General features: G+C 39.4%; 1 protein-coding gene across 1 annotated transcript in view; it reads left to right on the top strand.

Annotated features, from left to right (window-relative positions):
* Positions 1–26,540, top strand: part of FERMT2 (fermitin family member 2) — a 61,511-nt gene that overhangs the window by 10,772 nt on the left and 24,199 nt on the right. Inside the window, exon 4 of the mRNA XM_021706514.1 lies at positions 20,153–20,287. Coding sequence (XP_021562189.1) covers positions 20,153–20,287 — 135 coding nt within the window. The remainder of the gene's footprint in view (positions 1–20,152; positions 20,288–26,540) is intronic.

Below are 26,540 nucleotides of genomic sequence, written 5' to 3'. Positions count from 1 at the left end.
TCCAGCAATCCTTCCGCCTCAGCCTTCTGAGTAGCCGGAATTACAGGCATGTGCTACCACGCCCGGCTGATTTTTTGATTTATTGTAGAGATGAGGTCTTGCTGCCCAGGTGGGTCTCGAACCCACGGGCTCAGGCAGTCCACTCACCTCAGCCTCCCAAAGGCGCGGGATGACAGGCTGAGCCACCAATCTATTTTTTAAAAAATGAATAAACTTCAGTTTTTAGGGCAATTGTAGGTTCATAGCAAAATTAAGCAAAAGTACAGTGAGTTTACACACATACAGTCTTACCCACCATCAAAATCTTGCACCAGAGTGGTACATTTGTTTTAACTAATGAAATTGCCCTGACACTTTATCACCCAGGGCCCATACGTTATGATAGGGTTCTCTCCTGGTGTTGCACATGCTATGGGTTTTTAAGTATATACACCAATACGTATCTACCATTGTAGTATTAGACGTAGTTTGACTGTCCTAAAAATCCTCTGTGCTGTGCCTGTTCTGGCTACCACTAATTCTCTTACCCTCTCTAAAGTTTTGCCGTTTCCAGCATGTCACATATAGTAGCTGGACTCACACAGTACATGGTCTTGTTTCAGATTGGTTTCTTTCACACTAAGTGAAATACGTTTCCTCCATGTCTTTTTGTGGCTTGATAACTCATTTCTTTTTAGTGCTGACTAATATTTAATTGTCTGGATTTACTACGGTTTATTTTTATCCACTCATTTGCCGAAGGATATCTTGGTTGCTTACAGATTTTGAATAAAGTTGCTGTAGACATTTGTGTGCAGGCTTCTATGTAAACGTAAGTTTTCATATGTCCATTTTTCTTTTGTTTTATCTTTCGTTATGAATTACTGCCTGTTTAGAAATTATAATTATTTGAAAGTTATATGTGTTGCAAATAATCTCTCCCAGTCTGTTTGCTGTTTTTAACTTTTGTTCATGATTGATTGATTTTTTTTTTTTTTTTGGCTGGAGTATAGTGACTTCATCATAGCTCACTGTAACTTTGGACTCTGGTTATTAAGAGATCCTTCAACCTCATCCTCCCAAGAAATTGGGTTCATAGGCACACATCACCACATCCAGCTAATTTAAAAAATATTTTTGTAAAAATGAAGTCTCACTGTGTTGCCCATGCTCGTCTCAAATACCTGGGCATAAGTGATCTTCCCACCTTGGCCTCTCAATGTGTGTTGAGGTTACAGGCATGCACCACCATGCCTGGCTTGATTTTACTTTATTTATTTACTCTTAATTTTTATTTTCTATGGTTATGTAGAAGTTAACATTAGTTGTGCTTTTTGGGTATTATTTAAGAAAGCTATTGCTACCTCAATATAGCTATCATGTGTATTTTTTCTAGAACGTTTACTGTTTTATTTTTTACATTTAACCCTTTAATCAATTTAGATTTCACTTTATTTTGTGACATACTGATCTAATATGCCAGCTTTGTCACCTACCAAAATTCCATGTTGTGTAGGTGTCCTTTCCTGTGCTCTATGTTTTTTCTTTGGTCCATTTGTATGTTGTTACATGGATATCTCACTGTTTGAATTTCTGTAGCTTTATAATAAATCTCTATATCGCCAGGCTCGGTGGCTCAGCCTGTAATCTCACGCCTTTGGGAGGCTGAGGAGAGTGGATTGCCTGAACCTGCGGGTTCGAGACCCGCCTGGGCAGCAAGACCTCATCTCTACAATAAATCAAAAATCAGCCAGGCGTGGTAGCACATGCCTGTAATTCCAGCTACTCGGAAGGCCGAGGCGGAAGGATCGCCGGAGCCCGGCAGGTCTAGGCTGCGGTGGCCAGGAGCAGCCACTGCACTCCAGTCTGGGCGACGGAGTGAGACTCTAACTCAAAAAAAAAAAGATATATTCCTAGGTGCTTATATTTTTTTCTAATTGGGTACTGCTGTTAGGAATGCTACTGACATTTTTTTCTTAAAATCTGATATCTAGCCAGGCATCGTAGCGTGGGCCTGTAGTTCCAGCTACTTGGAAGGCTGAGGCGGAAGGATTGCCAGAGCCCAGCAGGTCGAGGCTGCGGTGGCCGGGAGCAGCCACTGCACTCCAATCTGTGCAACAGAGTGAGACTCCAACTCAAAAAAAAAAAAAAAAATCTGATATCTAATAATCCTGCTGAACTCCTTTATAAATTTGAAAGATTTAAGTGTTGATTCTCTTAGATTTTTTGTGTCAGTGATGATATCCCTTGTCAATAACCATTTTTCTCTCTTCCCATTTTTGCATGTCTTGTTTCTTTATCTTGTCTTGCTGTAATGGATTAGACCTCTAGTACAGTATTCAGTATTAGTAGTGATGACGACTATTGTTTTTTGCTGCTGACTTGAATAGAAGTACTTTTAACCTTTGACATCCAGTTCAAAGTTTTTATTGTGTTTGGAGGAAGGTTTTTTCCCTTAGTTTTTTGTTTTCATTGCTAGTGGCTTTAACTCGTGAATACATACGAAATTTTAATGCAAGGAAGTTGAGAGAGTGACTTGCTCAAGATAATGCAGAGAATAAGTGCTAAGCTGTGTGTCCTGACTTAGAGCTTACTTCCATCTTCATTGGCCACATGTTCTACAAAATGTTGTATGCATTCATCTTTCATTCCATACTCTGCTGTGTAGATTGGGATTAGATGTTGAGGGAATTTTAAAATTGTTACACTAACATTATTTACTCTCTCTTCCTAAATATATCTGTAGAGGGTGTCAGTCTTTTAGTATTGTTGTTACTCTATTTTTGGCTGCCTAGCATGAACTTCTAGCCTGAAGTTTTGAAAATTTCATAACTTAGGAGTTGCTTGAGACAAAGCCTACCTTCCTCCACAGAAATTAAAAAGTTCAGATGGGCCAGGTGCAGTGGCTCACACTTATAATCCCAGCACTTTGAGAGATCAAGAGGGAAGAATTGCTTGAACCCAGAGACTAAGACAAATAAAAATAAATAAAAGACTAAACCAAAGAAATAAACAGGCTGTCCACTCTCTGAACAGCCTGCTTCTTTGATTCTTTTTTTTGAGTTGGAGTCTCACTCTGTCACCCAGACTGGAGTATAGTGGCCACTCCCGCCACCGCAGCCTCGACCCGCTGGGCTCCGGCAATCCTTCCGCCTCAGCCTTCCAAGTAGCCGGAATTACAGGCGTGCGCTACCACGCCCGGCTGATTTTTTATTTATTGTAGAGATGAGGTCTCACCAAGTTGCCCAGGCGGGTCTCGAACCCATGGTCTCAGGCAATCCACTCACCTCAGCTTCCCAAAGCACAGGATTACAGGTTGAGCCACCGAGCCTGGCTTTGTTTGATTCTTGGCAGTGTAGTAGCTTATATTAAGAACTCTGCGTTGCTTTACTTGCTAGCAGTAAAACTCGGCCTTGCTGTCCTGAGTCTGTGTCCAATTCTTTGTTCACAAATAATGAACGAATCCTGAATCAGCGTTTCTGCTGACACTGTTTTGGAAATTTCATACTTACAAGTGTTTTAAGACAAACTCCACCTTCCTCTGCAGAAATTAAAAAGTTCAGATGGGCCGAGCACGGTGGCTCATGCCTATAATCCAACCACTTTGGGAGGCTGAGGGGGTAAGATTGCTTGAGCCCAGGAGTTTGAGACCAGCCTAGGCAACATAGCGAGACCTGATCTCTACAGAAATCAAAAAATTCGCTGGGTGTGGTAGCACGTGTGCCTGTAGACCCAACTACTTGGGAGGCTGAGGCGGAAGGATCACCTGAGCCCAGGAGGTTGAGGCTGCAGTGAACCATTATTGTGCTACTGCACTCCAGTCTGGGTGGCAGAGTGAGTCATCGACTCAGAAAAAAAGGTTCAGATGCCAGCAGTTGGCCAGGTCTAGGTCACATGTATTCTAGCCCTGTGTTTTGAAAATTCTCCTAGAACTTTGAATCAGGAGATAGTGACCGAATAAGCCAGGACAACAAGCAGCATTCTAGTGGCACAAGGGAGAACAACACCTATCTTCTAAGAACAGTGGCCATAGTCCAGTGACAGTACTCATTTATGTATTGAGTTTATTGACCCAGTTACCCCGGGGACTCTCTCAGTGTTAAAATTTTACATTGGCAAAGTTTGAAGTTTAGATTACAAGATCTTATATAATAAAGCATGTCTTTATTATCATCCCATTTATGTTTAGAGTTTTACATAAAGATAAATTTGGAGGAGTTTCACTAGAATGTTGACGGAGGTTATCACTGGTGAAATTTCAAGTATGTTCTTTTAATTCCCAGTTCTTTTCTTATATGCTTGGAATTGGTTGTTGTTTTTGACGATTTAATGTGTAATATTTATATAAGCAGAAAAGGCTATATTCCATTTGAGGAACAGAATCACTTTTAGGTCTTGGTGTTTCTGTCTCTCTCTAGAAGTAAACTTCTTAAGATCAGAACCACATCTTTGTATTGCTAGCATTGGGCATAGCGTTAGCTAATGTTAATTGAATGAATAAAGAGGGAAAATGATTGAATAAATCATTGAATAAATAAATAAGGAACAATTAATCCTATCACTGGGATTATATGGAAAGTAGTAATCTATTACAGGACAGTCAGGGAATTTCAGCCTGAGTGGTCAGATTATATTTCCTCTAAACAGTTAAGAGTCTGTGAGTATCAGTATTAATGGGATAGAAATTTACATATTTTGATAGGTTGTAAGACTGAATGTCTTGCCTACAGAATAGAGAGGGTCTTAATGAGTGATAGTTTTATGTGTTGTAGAAATATTAAAGAATACTCCAGGAACTAAGGCACTTGGTTATGAAATTGTCCAAGACAAAAAGGATTGGGCTTCATAGGCTAGTCGTGTCTTCATGAGGAGATAGGACCAAGGGTGCATAGGTTTCAGAAATCCAAGAGGTACATGAAGTGTAGGTGATCATAGTGTTTGTTGAGAGTCCAGTAAGTATATGGAAATAGATGTTTTTTTATGCTTGCAGCACAAAGGGAAGTGGGAATTCTGAGAGTTATCTCTGGGCTGATGTCTACCTGACATCATGGAGAATGTGCCATAGGGTGGGAGTTGATATCACAGGACAGGGATCCTGAGACAAGGTCCTCATAAAGAGGTAGCCAGGGCATAAAGATCCAATTAAATAGTTGCAGAGTTGAGTTAAGTTTACATAAATAAATAAGAAAAGGCTAATTGGAAATATATGTAATAAATAATAATTTAGTGCTATTCTTATTGCTATAAAGTATTCCTTAGAAATACTATAAAATTTGTGTGTATTAGGAAAGAGGGAGAGACGTTTCATTTGTGAAGTGGTTAAATTGGATTTAGGCTTTTACTTCTTTCTGAAGATTGAAGAAAATCTAGATAATATTTTGTCACATGTCCATGGAATACAGTTATGTTCTTTTGCTTGGGTATTGTCTGTAGTTGCTTTTTGTATTATAATAACAGAGTTGAGTAGACCTGCAAATCCTAAAATATTTGCTGTCTGACCCTTTAGAGAAAAGTCTGCCAATCCCTGAATTAAGTTATTGGGAGACATTACTCTAGTGATTTATTTTCTTTTCACCACCTATAACTGAACACTGAAGTAACCCTGTATAATCTTCCCAGGAATAATGGGAGTTTTTGGTAAATTATTTTAGGTTACTAATATTCAACACAGGAATCAAAAATTTGAAAATTTTCTCCAAATTAAAATGAAGTCATTTCAGTATCAGGTCACCATGATTCAATTAATTTAACTGTGTTGTGTCTATTCTTGTGACTCTTGCTTAACTTATCTAAAAAGCAGTGGAATTAAAACTAACAAAGATGAGAACATTTCCATTGCTACCAGAATACCATTACCTACAGTTAACACGTAATGCGAAGGATGTGTCAGCTACTCAGAAATGACAGCAATGCAAGGCCAGTGGAATACTCTGAAAAGGGAAAAATACCTACTCATGCTGAACACTGACGACCTTTCTAAGTTTTTTTTAAAGTAAAGATGATCTTTTGTTTGTTATGTAACTCTTAAGTAAATGCTTCTGTGTAATGTTTAAATGTTTTTTAGTTGCATCTTCCTTTACCTTTTTGCAAGAAACACTATTCGCAAAACCCACCGAGTTCTTATATGTGGTGTGTATTCTGTCATGCAGGCTTTATAGATGAAGAGCCTTCTTAAGAAGAAATGGAACTTTTTCTCCCAAAGCCAACAACCGACAGAGAGAGCTCTACAAAATAACATATTCTGTGTTTAGAGCTTGTGAGCATTCTATGTTTGTCAGTGGGACTTGTAATCTGGTTCTCTCTGCACTGGCCATATGTTACTTCCTTCCCACTTATTCTCTACGGAGGAGCTCGCTGTGCTAGTGGAACAGAACTCAGATTAGCTGGACCATCAGTGTGATTAACATTATTTTGATTATGAGATTAATTTGAATTAGTTAAGGGTATATGAGGACTCTGATATAAAGGCTTGTTTTAGTGGTAACAATAAAGAGTGATTTTTTAAATGAAAATAAAGAGGGAGAGGAAATGAGAGGCCACTTAACCACTCTCTTGGGCCTTCGTCCTTTCTGTTTCTACCCTCAAGAAGAGACTATACTTTCTCTTAATTCTAAAAATTGTTTAGTGCTTTTAGTTGCTGTTTCTCTTCATATACATTTTGCCCATTATCGGTTAAGGGTGTTTTAGCTACAGGTAACAGAAATCCAAACTTAACAGTGTCTTAAACAAATAGGGCCTACTTTTTCACGTAAGAAGTTACATTAGGAGACCAGAAGTGGCTGCTGGAACCCTGTTAACTGTTCAGCTGTGTCTCCCACTTTCCATCCCTCAGTTCCCCGCCGTCAGCACTGAGGCTGGGCTTGTGTTTGTAAGATGCCTCCTGGAGCTCTGCACATATACAGACTGAATACCCCTAATCCAAAATGAGACATGCACCCAAGCCTGAAACTTTTTGAGCGCTATCATGACACTCAAAGGAAATGCTCGTGGGAACATTTTGAATTTCAGATTAGAGATGCTTCAACCTGTGGCTGCATTCAGATGTCAGAATACCAGTCAGGCAAAAGCTCCACCCAAATTCCCCTCAGCTCTTACTGACCCACCTTGGACCATATGGGTTACCTTTAGCTGCAAGGGAGCCTGGGAACACTTGAATGTTATTTAACGTTTTCAGTTCCTTATACTAAAGGCAAGCAAAAGGGCTGAGAAATATCTGGTGAATTAGCCCATTGACAGGCCTGCCACATGCCCTTTCTTAAGTGTCTAGTCTGTCAAACTTAGCAAAAGGGTCAGATGTTTAAAAATATTTTTTAAATGAAATTTTGATGAAAGAGTAGCTAAGGGTAGGCAGGGCACGGTGGCTCAAGCCTGTAATCCCAGCACTTGGGGAGGCCGAGGTGAGAGGATTGCCTGAGCCCACGGGTTCGAGACTGGCCTGGGCAACTTGGTGAGACCTCATCTCTACAATAAATCAAAAAAATTAGCCAGGAGTGGTAGTGCATGCCTGTAGTTCCAGCTGTTTGGAAGACTGAGGCAGAAGGATTGCCTGAACCCAGCAGGTCGATACTGGGATGACCATGAGTGTGCCATTGTCCTCTAGCCTGGGCAATGGAGTGAGACTCCAACTCAAAAAAAAAAAAAATGGGCCAGGTGTGGTGGCTCATGCTTATAATCCCAGCACTTTGGGAGGCCGATGTGAGGTGATTACCTGAGCCTGTGGGTTTGAGACCAACCTGGGCAACTTGGCGAGACCTCGTCTCTACAAAGAATCAAAAATTAACCGGGCGTGATAATGCGCACCTGTAGTTCCAGCTACTTGGAAGGCTGAGGTGGTTGCTGGAGCCCAGAAGGTCGACGCTGGGGTTGACATGAGCATGTCACTGTCCTCTAGTCTGGGGTACAGAGTGAGACTCCAACTCAAAAAAAAAAAAAGAGTACCTAAGTGCTTAGGCAAGCTGTGCCTTTTAATTTTAGTTATCTTTTGGGTCACTTTATTAAGGTATAATTTAAGTTAAATAATCTTCATGGTAAAATTCAGCTCATTTTGGCAAGTGGACTACCAAAATGATACAGGCCAGTTCCGTCGCCCCGCTGTTCCCTCATGCCCCTCTACAGGTAGTCTCCTTCATCCTTCTGACCCCGACACCTGCCGATCTGCCTTCTAGCACTATAGTTTTGTCTTTCCTGAAATGTCTTACACATGGAATCCTACAGTGTTTGGTCTTTTTTGTATGGCTTCTTCCCCTTGGCCTAGTGCGTCTGACCTTCATCCATGTTGTCTTGCATATCATTTCCTTCTTACTGAATATTGCTATTTTGTACGGATGTATCATAATTTGTTTGTCCATTCACCAGTCAGAGGGCATTTGGATTCTTCCAGGTTTTGCCTATTGTAAATAAAGCTCCCATGATCATTCCCTTTAAGGTCTTTGTGGGAACATCATTTTTATTGTTCTTGGGTAAGTAGGTTTCTGGGGCGTATTAAGAAGAAATGTTTATTTAACTTTGTAAGGAATGGTCAAATTCTTTCCCAAAGTGGCGCTACTGTTTTGCATTCTGACCCGCAGTACCTGAAAGTTCCAGTTGCACCGTATTCTCACATTTTTTAGTTTTGGGTATTCTAGTGGATGTGGGATAGTATCTCCTTGTGGCTTCAATTAAATTATTACCCTCTTGGCCAGTGATATTGAGACTCTTCTCACGTGTTTAATTGCCATCCGTGTTATCTTCTTTGGTGAGGTGTCTGTTTCAATCCTTTGCCCTCTCTTTTTTTAATTTAGGTTGTCGTCTGTTTGGGTTGTAAATATTTTTTGCATGTTCTGCATATGGAAACCTTAGTGGATATGTGTTTTACAAATGCTTTCTCACAATCTGTCTTACCTTTCATTAACAGTTTTTTTTTTTTTCAGTGAAAACCAGTCGTTGGTCTCTGTTCTATTCTTTTGTTTCCCTCCTTTCTAATAGTTTAAGGGTTTTGTTTTTGTTTTTGTTTTGAGTTGGAGTCTCACTCTGTCGCCCAGACCGGAGTGCAGTGGCTGCCTCCGGCCACCGCATCCTCGACCCACTGGGCTCCGGCGATCCTTCCGCTCAGCCTTCCGAGTAGCTGGAACTACAGGCACGCGCTACCATGCCCAGCTAATTTTTTTTTATTTATTGTAGAGATGAGGTCTCGTCAAGTTGCCCGGACGGGTCTCGAACCCGTGGACTCTGGCTATCCACTCACCTCGGCTTCCCAGAGCGCTGATATTACAGGCTGAGCCCTGCAAGTTTTTGTTTTGTTTTGATTGCATTTACCTTCACCTGTGACTTACTAGCTATTACCACTTTTATTTTGTCTTTTTAGTGGTTGATCTAGGGTTTGCAGTATATGACTTTAATTTAATCATAGTTGGCCTTCAAATTATATACTACTTCACACATAGTATAATCAACTTATAACAGTTTGGTTCCATTTCCTCCTTCCTGTCCTTTGTGCTGTTGTTGTATGTTTTGCTTCTACATGTGCTGAAACCCACAATCTGTTACCATTTTCCCAGTAAAGCAACAAAGTATTAAAAATGAGGAAAATGACTAGGCTCGGTGGCTCAGCTGTAATCCCAGCACTTCCGGAGGCCAAGGCAAATGGATTGCCTGAACCCATGGGTTCAAGACCAGCTGGGGTAACTTGGCGAGACCTCATCCCTACAATAAATCAAAAAAATTAACCGTGCATGGTAGTGCCCGCCTGTAGATCCGGCAACTTGGAAGGCTGAAGCAGAAGGATCGCCTGAGCCCAGCAGGTCAACGCTGGGGTGGCCACAAGCGTGCGTGCCACTGCACTCTAGCCTGGGCGACAGAGTGAGACTCCAACTCAAAAAAAAAAAAAAAAGAGGAAAATGGTCTTTTATAATTGCCCACATTATTTATCAATTGTAAAGGTCCTTTCCATGTGATGTCCTTTTTCTTCTACCTAAAGAACTTCATATGCGCTTTTTATAGTAAAGTTCTGCTGGTTATGAAGTTCTTCATCTTTTGTTTGTTAAAAGACTTGGTTTTGCCTTCATTTTTGAAAGATATTGCAGCTGGGAGAATTCTAGATGCTCACTCACCTCCTCCCCTCCCCCCAATAATTAATGTCTTCTGGTTTGTGTAATTTCAAAGAGGTTTGTTACTTGTTTCTGTGTATGTTTTCTGTTCACCTTTTAAGAATTTGTCTTTATTCTGCTTTTTAGCAATTTAATTATGTGTCCTGGAATAGTTTTGTGGTCTTGCTTTTTTTAAGGTTTATTCTCTTCTAGGTTCATTGGGTTTCTTAGATCTGTGGACTTATTATTTTAATTAAATTTGGATAATTTTCACCATTAGTTCTTCAGATAATTTTTGGTGTCCTTTCTCTGCCCCCTTCCCTTGGTGAAACTCTGGCTTCCTGTGTTAGAGATAGTTACTATTCCTCAGGTCACTCTGACACTTTGTTCCCTGTTTTCAGTCTTTATTCTCTGTTTCTTTTAATAGTGTCTCTTGCCGTATATTGCATTCACTGAAGTGTCTTCTGCAAACCTGGTGTTAATCCATTCAGTGTTTTTTGGTTCAGCTGTGTTTTTTCCTCACCAGAAGTTTGAGTTTGACTTTATTTTTGTATATAGATCTTTTATTTTTCTCTTCATTGTGTTTATGTTTTTTTAACTTTATTAAACATGGAATATATTTATAATAGCTGTTTTTATCTTTTATCTTTTTTATTACTAAAAAATTTATTATCAAGGTTATTTGTACTCTCCCCTCTTCCCCCACTCCTGGTTATGGGTCGTTTCCTGCCTCTTTTTATAAATGGTGGTTTTTGATTGAAGGTGAGGTTCTATTAATTTTACATTGTTGGTGACTGGATTGGGTTTTGTTTTGTTTTTTTTGTATTTTTTGATTCTTTCTTTGAAGTTTTATTTGGGTATATCCAGAGGTGCCATTTAGCCTCCCTACTACGGTAATAGTCTTCCAGATTCTTCTCTGTCCCCTGTGGAGAGGTCTGTCTACTTTCCTTGTGGAGAACATCAGCTATTCCAGCCGTTGGCCTTTTCCTCAGACTTGGGTCTTCCAAATGCACAGACCAGAAATCAGCCAGACCCCATTCTGCTTTTTCTCTCTTGAAACTTCTAGGATTTTTTCTTCTCTCTGTCATTTTGAAATTTGTAGCAGTGTGCCCTGGCTGGTTTTATTTTCATCCATTGTGCTGGAGACTTCTGACCGGGAATATTTCTTGCATTTATGGGAATTCCTAAAAAATTGTTTCCTTGGCAGTTTCCTCTCCTTTGTTTTCTCTATTCTTTCTGTTCCTGTCAGTCAGACCTTGTTCTTGGAATCCTCTTGCCTGACTTTATTTTATCTAAATATGTAAATATATCTATTATATCTAAATATCCAAATATACATATATAACATAATAAGACATAAACTACTTATAATTATATAAGTATAATATATAATATATTTATATTATATAAACAGAAATATATATAAAAACATATTGATATAATATTCAAACAAATATAAATATATTTATGATATAATATGTAATAATATAAATTTATAATATTAATATGTATTAAGCATCAACATATCTTTATATCAATTTCCTCTAAGTTGTTTTTTCGTTCAGTTTCTGTCTTTCATGTTGGGAGCTCTGTTGTTGTTTGCTGCCTTAACAAAATACTGTAAACTTAGCAGCCTAAAGCTGCATGTATTTATTTCACAGTTTCTGTAGAGTAGAAGTCTGGGCACGGCATGGCTCACCTGTGTCCTCTGTGTCTTAAAAGACTGAAGTTGGTGGTTTCATTTGCCCATGCCAGCTCTGGCATGTCTCTCCTTTTCTCTCTTCTTTCTCTAATAAACTTTGTTTGAAAACTTAAAAAAGAAAAGGCTGATGTTAAGGCACCAGCAGGGCTACATTCCTCTCTGCAGGCCCTGAGAATGAATTTTGCATGGTAGCAAGCTTTCTATCTTGTTTGCTAGATCATTCTCAACTCCCGGAGGCTTCCGGCATTCCTTGTGCCCCCTCCTCCATCTTCAAAGCCAGGAACAGCCAGTCAAGTTATTCTCTCCTGGCTTATCTGACCTTTCTTAACCCAGGATAATCTCCCTAAAACCAGTTGAACAGTAACCTTACTTCCATTTGCAAGACTCTTCGCAGCAGTGCCTAAAGTAGTGTTTGATTGTATAAGCGGGGGATATCTTAAGAATTCTGCCAACCGTGGAGACCTTTCTCAAGTGTCTAGCAATCATTGGCTGTCCATTCACACATTGAGTGCCAGGACACTGTAAACACCTAATGAGAAACTCTGTATTAGGTAGAGAATTTAGCTCCTCACCCCCGTAAGGCATTTAGACACTGAACAAGCTTTTAAAATTAGTATCTGCAAGATCTTTTCCCTAGGCTATTGAGGGATCCTGAAGGGCTTGGGTCTAGGGGACAGGGTAGATGAATATAATCTAGTAATGCAACAGGAGAAGGATGCTGGGGCGGAGTACATTTTTTCGTGTAGCCTTTCTGTTTTCAGTGCCTCATCACGCTGGATGTTTGGCATGGTGGGTCGGTGTGTTTCCCATTGGCACCCCCTACAAGCGCCTTGATTTTCCTTTCTGTACTTTGCTAAATCATTTGCTAATCCATCTGATTTCTGTCTCCCAAAATTTTTCTGAGATTTCTTATCTGTTACTTCATCTCTTTTTTTTTTTTGGTCCTTATAGATTTATGTTGTGTGGGGGGGGGGGGTTGGAAAGGAGTGAAAATAAATGCATATACACAGTTTATTTGTTTAACCAGAAACTCTTTTTTTTTTTTTTTTTTTTGAGTTGGAGTCTCACTCTGTCACCTGCTCCCGGCCACTGCAGCCTCGACCTGCTGGGCTCTGGTGATCCTTCAGCCTCAGCCTTCCAAGTAACTGGAACTACAGGCGTGCGCTACCACACCCAGCTAATTTTTTTGATTTATTGTAAAGATGAGGTCTCACCAAGTTGCCCAGGCGGGTCTCGAACCTGCGGGCTCAGGCAATCCACTCACCTCAGCCTCTCAAAGCGCAGGATTACAGGCTGAGCCACCGAACCCAGCTTAACCAGAAACTCTTAAGAAAGATTTTTTAAAAACTGAAATCTGATTTTCTCTGAGAACCATCTTTTGTACCTCAGTTTTTCAGTTCTTCACCCCCTGTATTTTTTGGTATGTTATGTGTTTATGTGGTATGCCTGGACCAGACCAGATTTGTCTTCTGTTTGATAACATACTGATTATAATGAACATTAAATTTCATTGCTAAATTTTTTTGTTATACAGAGGTTCTGGAGCATTGCTTTGTGAAGAGCCTTATTAATGCTAGCTTATCTTTATTATTGAACTATGGATTTAGCATACATTCAAGAGTATTATATTTTGGTATGATAGTTTTTAAGTTTTCATGTCTCACAGTTTTGTTTTAGTATAAATCTTTTTTAATTACTTACGGACTTTTCCAGCTCCTCTTTTACACATGTGATTTGATTTCTCAATTCATTAGTTGAATTCCTTCTTGATACAAGGCATAGAGTAAGTCAGTAAGCCCTGAATTCCTTTATCAGGTCTCATATGGAGGGGTAGAGTTACTTTACTTTTTTGCTATTATTATAATGAAATGAAAACCATTTTTTCAAATTTTATGTGCAGCCAATGGATACCGAGTTCCATATGGAACCTACCTACCATTTGAAAAATAAGCCTTTCTTCCTCCCCCCTTTCCTAAGATACTAGTTTATCAAGGAGAGTTATCAGAATTACCTGTAGAATATAAGACAAGCTGCTGGAAGCCCTTAGCTACTGAGAATATCTGGGGATGTGACCCACACATGTATTATTATTATTATTATTGATTGTATTAACAGTTCTCATGGGCCCATCTAGTTAAGAACTGCTTTATCCACTTACAGCTGACAGAAAAGCAATTAGCATTATTCATTCTTTCTGTTAAATTAATACTAACTGGTTTGTGAGTTGGACAGGAAATGACCCAGGGACAAAAATCTCAACATTTGAGTCATATAGTACAGTGGTTCACAAGCCCTGGGGACATGCCAGAAACGTTTGGGAGAACGCTTCCGACTGTGTGTGTGCTTGACTATATGTGTGCTTGCTTTACCCTCCTCACCAGTGATTGGTGAGTGTGATGGAAGCATGTCATGTCTCAGGTGGGATTCATTTTATTTCCTTCAATACTTTTGAGATTTTTCACCATGTACTAGTACATTATTTACTTGCGGGAATGAGTGGGTCACCACCACCCCCCTCCGCCCACTTAATACTAAAGCAGTCTACACAACTGACTATTCAGAGGCTTGGAATTTTCTAATGCCTTTTTTTTTCTCCCAACATGCCCTGATGACATGTAAAGATGACGGTACACTGAGAATTCAAAAACCATTAGGTCACTTTGCATGTTAAATCTTGTTCCTCTAAAAAGTAGTCTAGGAAATGATGATTCAGTTGTATTAATTAGATAAATATCTCAAAAAATAGACTTGAAATAGTTTCAGAGTTTCTGAATCTGCCTAATTATAGCAGTTACTTGCTGACACATCAAACCCCCAAAATTAATTTGCAGATAACTGGGTTAACTTTAGATCTTGAATACACAATAATGAAGAAAATTTTTTATTTTTACTTGTGTAACTTCAGCTGAAAAATTCTGTTCTTTTTTAGCTTTTTTTTTTTCTTTTTTTGAGCTGGAGTCTCCCTGTGTCACCCAGGCTGGAGTGCAGTGGTACACTCACGGCCACTGCAGCCTCTACCTGCTGGGCTCAGGCAATCCTTCTGCCTCAACCTTCCAAGTACCTGGAACCACAGGCATGCACCACCACACCCCGCTAGTTTTTTTATTTATTGTAGACACGAGGTCTCGCCAAGTTGCCCAGGCTGGTCTTGAACCCCTGAGCTCAGGCAATCTTCTCACCTCCGCCTCCCAAAGTTCTGGGATTACAGGCATGAGCCACCACACTAACTTTAAGAAGAAATCAGATATGCCTGGATGCTTTTAAGAAAGTGGCAGAATTTAAGAAGCAAGCATTTACTTTTTGACGTGGTCTCTGCTCTTTAGTACTTAAGATGTACTTGCCCCAAGTTTATTAATAATTAAACAGCAGTTATATTAACCTACTCTGGTCACATATCTGTTCACCATAGTTTTTCTGTTAATTCTATCTTCAGGTTTTGGGAAAACACCCCTCAGAAAATATAGTAACCCATAAGATAGAGAACAAAACAAAAACCTAACATGTGCCTAAGTGTTCCTAATAGTAACATTCAAATGACCAACAGAAAAGCAAACTAAAACCCCATATAGTTATTAAAATAATGTATTTGAACTTATTAGTCAAACACAGACAATGTGTATAGACCTTTTCAAATTCTGCATTACTGTGGCTTGCAATAATTACTACCATGTAAATTTTTGCAGGCAAATTAACTGTGACTTGAAGAAATCTGACAGAAAAATGAAGAGAAAGAAAATATATGTAAAATAAATATAATATAAATGTCCAAAAACTCCTGAGATGTACATCACTAATCAAAGAAATGTAAATTAAAATAAGATAAAATATAGTTTTCCAAATAGGCAAAGCTTTAAAAAATAACACACGTGCCCACCTTGCTTCACTTTTGCCTTAAAATTATTATAATGTTTGATTCAGTAATTCCACCCCAAGGAATTCTGAAAGAAATACAGTATGGGAAAAGATGGACATAGATGTTTGTAGAACTATTATTTGTAATAGACAGTATTAGAAAAATGATTAAATTATAATTTACACAGTAGAATACTATGCAGCTATTAGAAGACCACTTACATGATCATTCCATTTTTAAAGAACAGATTTTTAAATGAGTCAGTTATACCTTTTTTGTAGTTTTCAAATTTCTACCATGACTTTGTACTTTTTATAATGAAAGGAAAAACAGTAATACCTAATACTTACAAAGCATTCGTTATGTGTCATTTAATTTTTACATCTACCTCATGAGATATTACTTTTATTTTACAAATGGAGAAACTCAGACACTGACAGGTTGAGAAACTTGCCCAGAGCTACAGTTAATGGAGAGTGGAGCTTGGGTTTGAGCCCTGGTAGTTTGGCCATGTGCTCTTCCATAAGTTGTGCCTCATCAGCATTGCAGCACTCTGTGGATCCTAGTTTAAGGTCGCCCACAAACAAAAGCTTCTCGGATGTGTAATACTGAGTTGAATCTAGTGGTGCCGTGGGCTGCTGGGGCTGTAATCTACCAGGTGTAAACCTTTGATCCAGTTTATGGCAACACTGTTCACAATAGCAAAAACATGGAACCAACCATGCTGCCCATTGAAACTGGACTGGCTGGAAAAAAAATGTGGCACGTATACATGATGGAATATTATGCAGCCATAATATTCCATAGTAATATGTGGTTTTATGGACTTCACAGCTACTTGGATGGATTTAGAGTTTATAAAACTCAGTGATCTATCACAGAAACAGAAACAAAGAGCTGAGTACTACATGCTCTCACTCATAAGCGAACTCTAGGAAAGGGATTGGCAGTAGCGGGACACTGCTGGGGTGGGGATGAGGACACAGCATCAGTAAAGGATACCTGATCTCACACCAGGCAAAGTGGGGGCCAAAGGGAAGCCCCAACTTTACTTGTATGATGTCCACTTGAATACGTAATCCTGAATTGTGCCCCACATCTTTAAAATTAAAAGAAGAAAAGGAAAACTTTGATCTAGTAATTTAGCAGTCTGTAGCATTGTAAGTTTTGCACTATTACCTGTTCTCTTCATACACTGGCATATAGTGTAGTGCTCAGACATTAGGATGGACAGCTGTGTGCTACGTATGATGCATTGGTCAGTTGTGGACCACGTACACAGTGGCGGTTCATAAGAGGATAATGGAACTGAAAATGTTGTCACCTAGTGACTTTGTAGTGGTTGTATGATCATAGTGCAGTTGGTTAATTTCTTTGTAAATTTAGCGTAGCCTAAGCGTGCAGTACCTATAGTTTACAGTGGTGTCCTAGGCCTTCACGTTCTCTCACCACCCACCCACCCAGAGCCACTTCCAGTCTTGCAAGCTCCATCCATAGTAAGTACCCTGGACAGGTGTACCATTTTTTAATCATTTACAGTAGATCTTCGCTGTACCTTTTCAGTGTTTAGATACATACATACCATTGTGCGATAACTGCCTACAGTGTTCAGTACAGTAGTATGCTGTACAGATTTGTGGTCTAGGAGCGACAGGCTATACCATATAACCTGACAGCATTGGTGTTAGTAGGCTATACCATTTAGGTGTGTGTAAGTATACTCTGAGATGTTCACATAGCAGTGAAATTGCCTGACAGTGGATTTCTCGGAATGTATCCCCAACCTTAAGCGATGTGTGACTTTATAGACCTTGTGCTTCTCTTTTCAACCCTTATTTTCTTTCTTTTTTTTTTTTTCTGAGTCAGAGTCTCACTCTATCCCCAGGGCTGGAGTGTGCAGTGGCACGATTGCAGCCTCAACCTGCTGGGCTTAAGCAATTCGTCCACCTCAGCCTTCCAAGTAGCTGGAACTACAGGTGTGCATCACCAAGCCCAGTGAATGTTTTTGCTTGTGTTGCCCAGGCTGGTCTCAAACCCCAGGCTTTGGCAGTTCTCTCACCTCTGCCTCCCAAAGTGCTGGGATTACTGGCCTGAGCCACTGCACCCAGCTTTATATTTTCTTTCTTTTTTATTATCAGTTTTTGGGCTCTCCAACTCTTCACATTAAAAAATTTTTTAAATTAACTTTATTGTGGGTATAACTGACATGCAAATAAACTGTGCCCATTTAAGGTATACAATTTGAGTTCTAAAAAATATTTCACCTGTGAAACTGCCACAGTCAAGATTCAGAACATTTCTATCACCCCTCAAACTTCAGCTACCAACAAGTGGGACTGCTCTCTGTCACTATGGACTTTTTGACATTTTCTGGAATTTCAGGAATGGAATCATATAATAAAAACTATTTTCTAATTCTATTTAATATAATAATTGGGAGACTCGTTCATTTTAGTATCATGTGTCAATAGTTTCTTTTTACTGATGAGTTGTGTTCTGTTGTATGAGTTATCTACCATTGGTTTGCAAATATTACATTTTTGCTTATCCATTTGGGTTATTTCCTGTTTGGGCTTTTAGAAATAAAGCTATTACAAATGTACTTTTCATTTTGTGTAAATAACTAGTAGTAGAATGTCTTGAGTTGTGTGGTATGCGTATATTTAGCTTCATAAGAAACTACTGAACTGTTTTCCAAAAAACAGTCTCACTTTCCATTTCTACCTGCTAGAGATAAATTCTGGCTCCTCTTCTACCTCCTTGACCCTGGGATTTGTGTCCTTGTAATGCTGCCCGCTCTGATGAGTGTGTTATGCTATCTCACTGTGGTTTTGTTTGTGTTGCCCTGATGACTGGTAATGTCAAGTATCTTTTCTTGTACTTCTTGGCCATTTTTCTTTGATGAAGTGCTTATCTAAATCTTTAGCTCCTTGGTCTTATTATTAGGGTGTATGGGTTCTTTATATATTCTGAATAGACCTCTTTTGTCAAATGTACATATATGTGTTGAACATATTTTGTTCCAAATGTGCTTGCATTTTTGTTTTCTCAGCAGTATCTTTCAAAGAGCAGGTTTATTTATGTATTTTTTAATAAAGGGCAATTTTTTATGGTTCCTTTTTTGTTTGTCTTACCTAAGAAATCTTAATCTATTTATGTTTTCTTCTGGTTTTAGTATTTTAGCTGTTACTTTTAGGTAAATGATACAGTTAGACTTAATTTTGCATATTGAGTTACATAAGGGCTAATGTTAGTTTTTAAAAAAATTTTGTGCATCTCTCATTATTTAGCACCATTGAAAAGATTTTCCTTTTCCCTTGAATTAATTACCTTGGCACCTTCGTCAAAACGTATTGACTACCTGTACTTAGGTCTGTTTGGGGGCACTCTTTTATTTCTGTATGTCTTATCATTTAGTCAAAAACAGCAGTGTCTTGATTGCAATAGCTTTATGTTATCTTGAAATCAGTTAATATAAGTCCTCCAACTTTGTTCTTTTTTGGGAATTACTTTGACAATTTTAGGATTGTTCTCATTTCCATATAGATTTTACAGTCTGCTTGTCAGTTTTTACAGAAAGGCAAGTTGGAATTTTGACTAGGATCTTATTAAATCTTTAGCTTATTTGGGGAGAATTGACTTTTTAATAATTTGGGGCAGAGTGTGATGGTTCTTGCCTGTAATCCTTTTGCTTTTGCTTTGGAAGGCAGAGGTAGGAGGATCGTTCGAGACCAGACTAGGCAACATAGACCCTGTCTCTACAAAAAAAATACAAAAAATTAGCTGGGCATGGTGGTGTGCGCCTATAGTCCTAGCTACTAGGGAGGCTGAGGCAGAAGGATCGTTTGAGTCCAGGAGTTTGAGGCTGCAGTGAGCTATGGTCATGCCACTGCACTCCAGTCTAGGCAACAAAGAGAGACTCTGTCTCTTAACAAACAGTATTGATTTTTGGTATTTGTGAACATGCTGTGCTGTATATAATGTAATGTGTGATATATATTATTTTGTCCATCTTTCATATCTTTTGTTATTTTTATTTAACCATTTCACCTCTTATCAGACTCCTCAAATGAAAATAGATACAGAAACTTAAATAGCCATTTGATACAAGACAAAAAATTTGAATCCGTTAAAATTTGAGATTTGATAATGATGTAAGCTATCATTACGTTGACTTCACATAGCCATGTGCCTTATGACATACAGAATGAGTGAAGGTTACTACCTAATATAAAGCTTAGTTTATTTCTCCAAGTTTTGGATTTCAAAAAATGAGTATATAAATAAGGCTTCTCATATTTTCTTCCTGTACTCAAGTGGGTTGTTATCCCTCCACTTAGAGGACATTACATTTATTAGTTAGTTGTGAATTAAGAATATTTTGGGTAGATTTTTTTTTTTAAAGTGTCATGTATCAGTCTTTTGCATAGCCTCATTGGCTGAACTCACGTACATACACAGAAGGAAATTACAGGTTTTTGTCTTGAAACGATTAATAGATTTAGTGTTTAAATTTTCCTTTATTTTAGTTAAAATAATCTCTTATCTTAACAGATATCAGACACCCTGAAGAACTTTCTCTGTTAAAAAAACCCAGAGATCCAACAAAGAAAAAAAAGAAGAAGCTGGATGACCAGTCTGAAGATGAAGCACTTGAGCTGGAGGGGCCTCTTATCACTCCTGGATCAGGTGAGACTTGGACTAAGCAAGGGGGTCAAAGCGAGATCCGGGGACTGGGCCTGTGTCTTTTTGATGGGGGTCAGTGGGTCGTGTGGGCCAGGAGAGAGTGGTCAAGTTAAAAAGAAAAGCCTGCCTTCAGCATCTTTTTCCTCAATCATGGACTCCCTCTCAGTGTTACTAGTTTCTGTCATATGCAGATCATTGTGTCTGGTGTTAATAGTTAAACCAATAGAGAGAAACCCGGTTCTCTTGCTTAGAGTATGAAAAAGGGATAGTACCACGACTGAACTCAGGCGGAAACTAGAAATTTTTTGATACAGTATTTAGGTTGTGAACACCACCACTATTTGGTTAATGCGTTATTACTTAAATCACTTGTAAAAACCTTTGCTCTGCTCTGCGAAAGTTGATTCCCTTCTCTCCCTGCCTTTTCCCTTCAAGGCTTTGGTCTTTGGAGAAGCTTTCTCAGATTCCCTTTTATGACTTCTCCGATCTGAATTAGGCATCCTTTCGTTGTTAGTCATCAGACTTTTCTGTTTGGGTGTTAATATACTAATCATATGAGTTCCTCGCATGAAGGGACTATCCCACCTTGTTGTCACCAGAACCTAATTCCTTGTATAGCCTTCAGCAGACACGTTGGTAATGACTGTTGGGAAGCTAGATGACTAATGAATTATTCAGTTATTTGATCCTAGGCATATACCTGGACTGAACATTCCCGTTTCCCTTATTTTCATTAGCCACACATTTATCAGTCTGTAACTTAGGGTGAAAATCAGCAAATATCTAAACTAACTTCGCTAATTTAGTTCATTCTGGTTTTCTTTTCCTCTTTTTTTTTTTTTGAGTTGGAGTCTCACTGTGTCACCCAGGCTGGGTTGCCGTGGCACGCTCATGGCCATCCCAGCGTCTACTTGCTGGGCTCTGGTGATCCTTCCTCCTTAGCCTTCCAAGTAACCAGAACTACAGATGCACGCTACCACACCTGGCTAATTTTTTTTTTTTTTTGAGTTGGAGTCTTACTATGTTGCCCAGACTGGAGTGCAGTGGCACACTCATGGCCACCACAGCCTCAACCTACTGGATTCAGGCAATCTTTCCGCCTCAGCCTTTCAAGTAGCTGAAACTACAAGCATGCGCCACCATGCCTGGCTAATTTTTTTTATTTATTGTGGTGATGAAGTCTCACCAAGTTGTCTCCAACTGGTGAGCTTAGGCAATCCTCTCACTTCAGCCTCCCAAAGTGCTGGGATTATAGGTGTGCCCTACCACACCCGTCCTCTTTTCTTTAACTCTTTATGCACTGGTTGCTTTTTGAGAGATACAGAGAAACAAGAAAGTCCTTGCTCTAGTTTATGGATTTGTGGGAAAACCCAGCTACTATATTTAAGGAAGTAATATATAAATGTTAAGTGACTATTGTAGAAAATAATGTTTTAGGAATTCCAAAAACAAAATAATTCCAAATAGAGGATATTCAGTTCATTAGGTTGGGGAATAATGTTTGTGAATTAAGCTTTTTAAGTTCCAATGGCTGGGATTTTGATGGAAAGCAAAGGCAATTAATTGAAGGCCAGGCACTGTGGCTCAAGCCTGTAATCCCAGTACTTTGGGAGGTCCTAGGTGAGAGGATTGCCTGAGCCCAGGGTTTCGAGACCAGCCTGGGCATCTTGGTGAGGCCTCGTCTCTACAATAAATAAAAAAATGAGCTGGGCATGAGAGCGCATGACTGTAGTTCCAGCTACTTGGAAGGCTGAGGTGGAAGGAACGCCAGAGCCCAGCAAGAAAGTCAAGGCTGTGGTGACCATGAGAAAGAAGCGTGCCACCGCACTGTAGCCTGGGCGACAGAATGAGACTCCAACTTAAAAAAAAAAATCAATTGAAGCAAAAAGGATGACATTGGCAGAGAATGTCCTGACAAAAGAAAGTGTAAGACCTGAATAAATCAATTGCGCCAGTTTTTGGAGGACAGACCTCCAAAGTACTTCAGCTCGCACTGGAAAATATTTAATGGAAGGCTATGAAATTTAGTCCAGTGCATTGTAAGCCCGTTGGTTTCTGAATATGTTACCAAATGAACAAATCGTGATTTTAAAAAGAGCATCACATTTACTTTCAGTCTGTAATTGTGGAGAATGGGAAGAAATGGTTGCCAGTAATGGTCAAAGCTCACAGATTGAAGGAGGCAAAAGAGAATAAAAGATTATGTCCTTGTGATAGTGTGACGTCATAAGAAATGGATACAGTCGCCGGGCTCGGTGGCTCAGCCTGTAATCCCGCGCCTTTGGGAGGCTGAGGTGAGTGAATTGCCTGAGCCCGCGGGTTCGAGACCCGCCTGGGCAGTGAGACCTCATCTCTACAATAAATCAAAAAAAAATCAGCTGGGCATGGTGGCGCATGCCTGTAATTGCAGCTACTCGGAAGGCTGAGGCGGAAGGATCGCCGGAGCCCAGCAGGCCGAGGCTGCGGTGGCCGGGAGCAGCCACTGCACTCCAGTCTGGGCGACAGAGTGAGACTCCAACTCAAAAAAAAAAAAGAAATGGATACAGTCATCTGCTGCATAGTAATGTTTCCGCCTAGGAAGATCACATATGTGATGGTGGTCCCATACGATTATGATGCCATATTTGCACCAGGCCCTTTCTGTGTTTATATACCCAGATACTTAACCGTTGTGTTCCAGCGGCCTTACAGTGTTCAGTACTAGTAACGTGCTGTATGGACTTGTAGTCTAGGAGCAAGAGGCTAGAGGTTTTGCCATACAGCCAGCTGTGCAGTAGGCTGTGCTGCCTAGGTCTGCGTGAGCACGTTCTGTGGTGTTCGCCCAGCAGTGAAATCACCTAATGATGCGTTTCTCAGCACACATCACCCCCTCTGTGAATTAACACAGGACTGTCCTGACTTGCACCTTTGTGATTCCATCACTGGGCTGTTCCTATGCTGCCTGGGTTTTGGCTGGCTTGTACCCAGGAAGAGTGTCCTTACCAGTCCTTACCTCTGTGACCTTGGGCTCCCTTGTTCCTGCTACCACCGGCTTCCTTTTCAGCCAGGCTGCAGCCATTCTGTGTTTCTGGTCTGTGCCCCATGTTCCTCCACTCTTTCCTCTCAGAGGCTTGATCTTTGGACGCTTTCAGTGCCCCGAGGGACACTCACGGACCTTTTCTTGGCAAGGGACCCTTTTCAGAAAGGAAAAGCGATGTTTTTATTAAGGTTGCTATAATTGGCAACCACATTTATTGACTACTTATCCAAAACACTACATGTAATAAATTTTTTATAATTAAACATATTAATTAATTGAACAATTCTGGAAAATAGGTAGCATAAGAAAAGCTCAGAATGGCTCAATCACTTGCCTGTGAGCAAATATCTAGAAAATGGTGGAGTTGAGCTCTGAGCCCAGGTCTGTCCTGCTCCAAAGGTCAAGCTCTGACCATCACATCACACTGCATCCCTCCACCTCCCCTAGACTCTTAATGAGTCCACAGAGACCCTTAACTTCAGCAAGTGTGTCAGTGGCCAGAGATGCCCAACCTAGTTTTTTCTAAATTTTTGCAGCCTTGTTTACCTTTAAAAAAAGAGAGTATTAGTTAAAATTTAAATTTCCTAACAAATCCTTACACACTACATATGTAGTGGCAGTCAGAATCATCTTATATCCCAATTAGAACCTTGAACACAGAATGTTTTTCTAAGTCTTGGAGAGTTAGAATGTGGGAAGCTGGAGAAGTCGGTGCCCAGAAACCAAAGGTAAAGACCAGAATGCATAGAAACTAACAAGCAGGAAATCTTAACATTTTTACGTTATCCAGAAGTGGCTAGATGCAAACTCTATGAGTATAAAAAACAGAAGAAAATTCTCAGTTTATATTTTACCCGAAAAGATGGACAAGAAGCTACTAGTAGAATTGGAAGCTTAGGCTAATGCTGTAATAGTTCATTCTTACTAAATGTTGCTTCTGGTCTCTTCAACTCTGGTGATAATGACGAAATATAGGAAAGCTGGTTAGTATTTAACTTGAGCTGATGAATAATGGCGACTGAATTAACATCAGTCTTTTCACGAAATGCTTACGCTTTATGGCCTACATTGATTAAGAAATAGTAATTTAGGAGGTTGAGGCAGAAGGATTGCCTGAACCTAGGAGGGCGAGGCTGCGATGAGCCATGATTGTGCCACTGTATTCCAGCCTGGGCAATAGAGTGAGACCCTGACTCAAAATAATAATGATAATTTAGATTGCACTACCTGCTAATATTTCTTGTTTTAGAAATCACATCTCATATGAATCACTAATCCATATTATAAAGATACTTCTGTTTGGTAGGAAAGTAGGTTGCAAAACAAAATTGCAAACAGCCCTGTGATTTGTTTTTTTTCCTCTTGGTTGTGTGATTTATAGTGGTTGAAGAGTAGCTGTATGTGGTTGAGATAAACAGGACAAATATATAATATAAGTAGAAGATGGAAATACACATATAATGTCAGGCTTTTTCCCCCTCTGTGGTCAATAAATATACATATGTTCAGTAAATGATGACTGTTATTTAATTCATGATCTTTCACTTGATCCTCACAAAACAGTTGCAGTTTTGGTGGTATCTCCACTTCTGAGGAAGGAACCCTATGAGGGTTAAGTGATTTGCTAAAGGTCCCAAAGCTAACAGGAAGCAGAGCTAGAATTCATTTCTCATCGGAGGCTGTCTGACTGCAGCGCTCCTGTCACTGTATGCAACACTATTGCTCCCATTACAATATTTAAGTATGTGGGGAATTCTGATAGGAATGTTTGCTGAAACGTTTTCCTTCCTTCCTCCCTTCTCTTATTTTCTTTCCTTCTTAATCGATCTTATCTATTTGAGGGGGGACTCCCCAAAAACCTGAAATTATCTTTTGGAGGGCAGGTGCCTTATAGTACAGGGTTCCCCTGCGAGGTGAGTATTCTAGGAAACCTTTGGCATCACTGTACCAGCTAGTGTTGAGAGAGGCTATGCTTGGCTTCAGTGAATTTTTTTTTTTTGGAGATTCTTTAAATGCAGTTGCCTATTTCATGATGGGTGATTTATGAGCAAATCTGCCCACACCATACTGAGCGTTCAGCAGTTTTGACCAAAAACGGCCTCCCCCTGGCTTCTTCCTCCCTATTCACCAGATCTTAACCTTTCTTGTTTCCCTGGATGAAAAAAGTTCTCAAAGGGAAACATTTTGCTGATGTGGAAGAGGTGCAACAAAAAATGGCAGAAGTACTAAAAGGCATCAAAATTGATGAGTTCAAAACTGTTTCGAGCTGAGAAAAAAGCATCTGAATAGGTACATTGCATCAAACGGAGAGTACTTTGGAGGTGACTGAAGTTTAAACTTGTAAAAATAAATATACAATTTTTTATAAATAAATTCCAGGTTTTTTGGGGTCCTCTATTATATATACACACACTCCAGAAAGTTTCTGTGGTTTACACTTCCATCAACAGTATATGAAAATGCCTCTTTTCCTACATTCTGCCAATATTGAATATTGTAAATCTGTTGGTTCATGCCAATTTGACAATAAATCCTACCTCAGAGTTAACTTATTTTATATTTCTCTGATAAACACTAGTGTAGTTGAATACTCCTTTACAGATTATTAGCCATTCCTTTACTATTAATTTTCAATTGATAGGCTTTGCTTTTTTGTTGTTTTTAGAGGTATTAATCTTTTAATATGTTAGACATTTCCCCCTCTATAAAGGTTTTTTGTTTTGGGCCTTTTATTTTTAAACCATATTAAGTTTTACATTTTTACGTAAGTTGTACATCTGTTAGTCATTTACTTTATAGTTCTAGGTTTTTAGACTTGCTTAGGAAAATGTTCTCCAAAAATAAAAAAATATTATAAAAATCTTTTTAATAAAGTGTGGTATAAGATAGGTATTTTGATGAAAAACTTTCTAAAATATATTAAATACTTTAGTATTTTAAAAAAATATATAAGAATATAATTTGGTTTTTTTTGTTTTGTTTTTTGTTTGAGTTGGAGTCTCACTCTGTCACCCAGTCTGGAATGCAGTGGCCACTCGCGGCCACCACAGCCTCGACCTGCTGGGCTCCAGCAATCCTTCCGCCTCAGCCTTCCAAGTAGCTGGAATTACAGGCATGCCCTACCACGCCCGGCTGACTTTTTTTAAAATTTATTGTAGAGATGAGGTCTCGCCAAGTTGCCCAGGCAGGTCTCGAACCTGCGGGCTCAGACAGTCCACTCACCTCAGCCTCCCAAAG

The sequence above is a fragment of the Carlito syrichta genome, unplaced genomic scaffold (assembly GCF_000164805.1).
Source record: "Carlito syrichta isolate Samal-C Ts95f unplaced genomic scaffold, Tarsius_syrichta-2.0.1 Scaffold315704, whole genome shotgun sequence".
Taxonomy (NCBI): Eukaryota; Metazoa; Chordata; class Mammalia; order Primates; family Tarsiidae; genus Carlito; species Carlito syrichta.
This window is presented reverse-complemented; position numbering and strand designations above follow the sequence as displayed.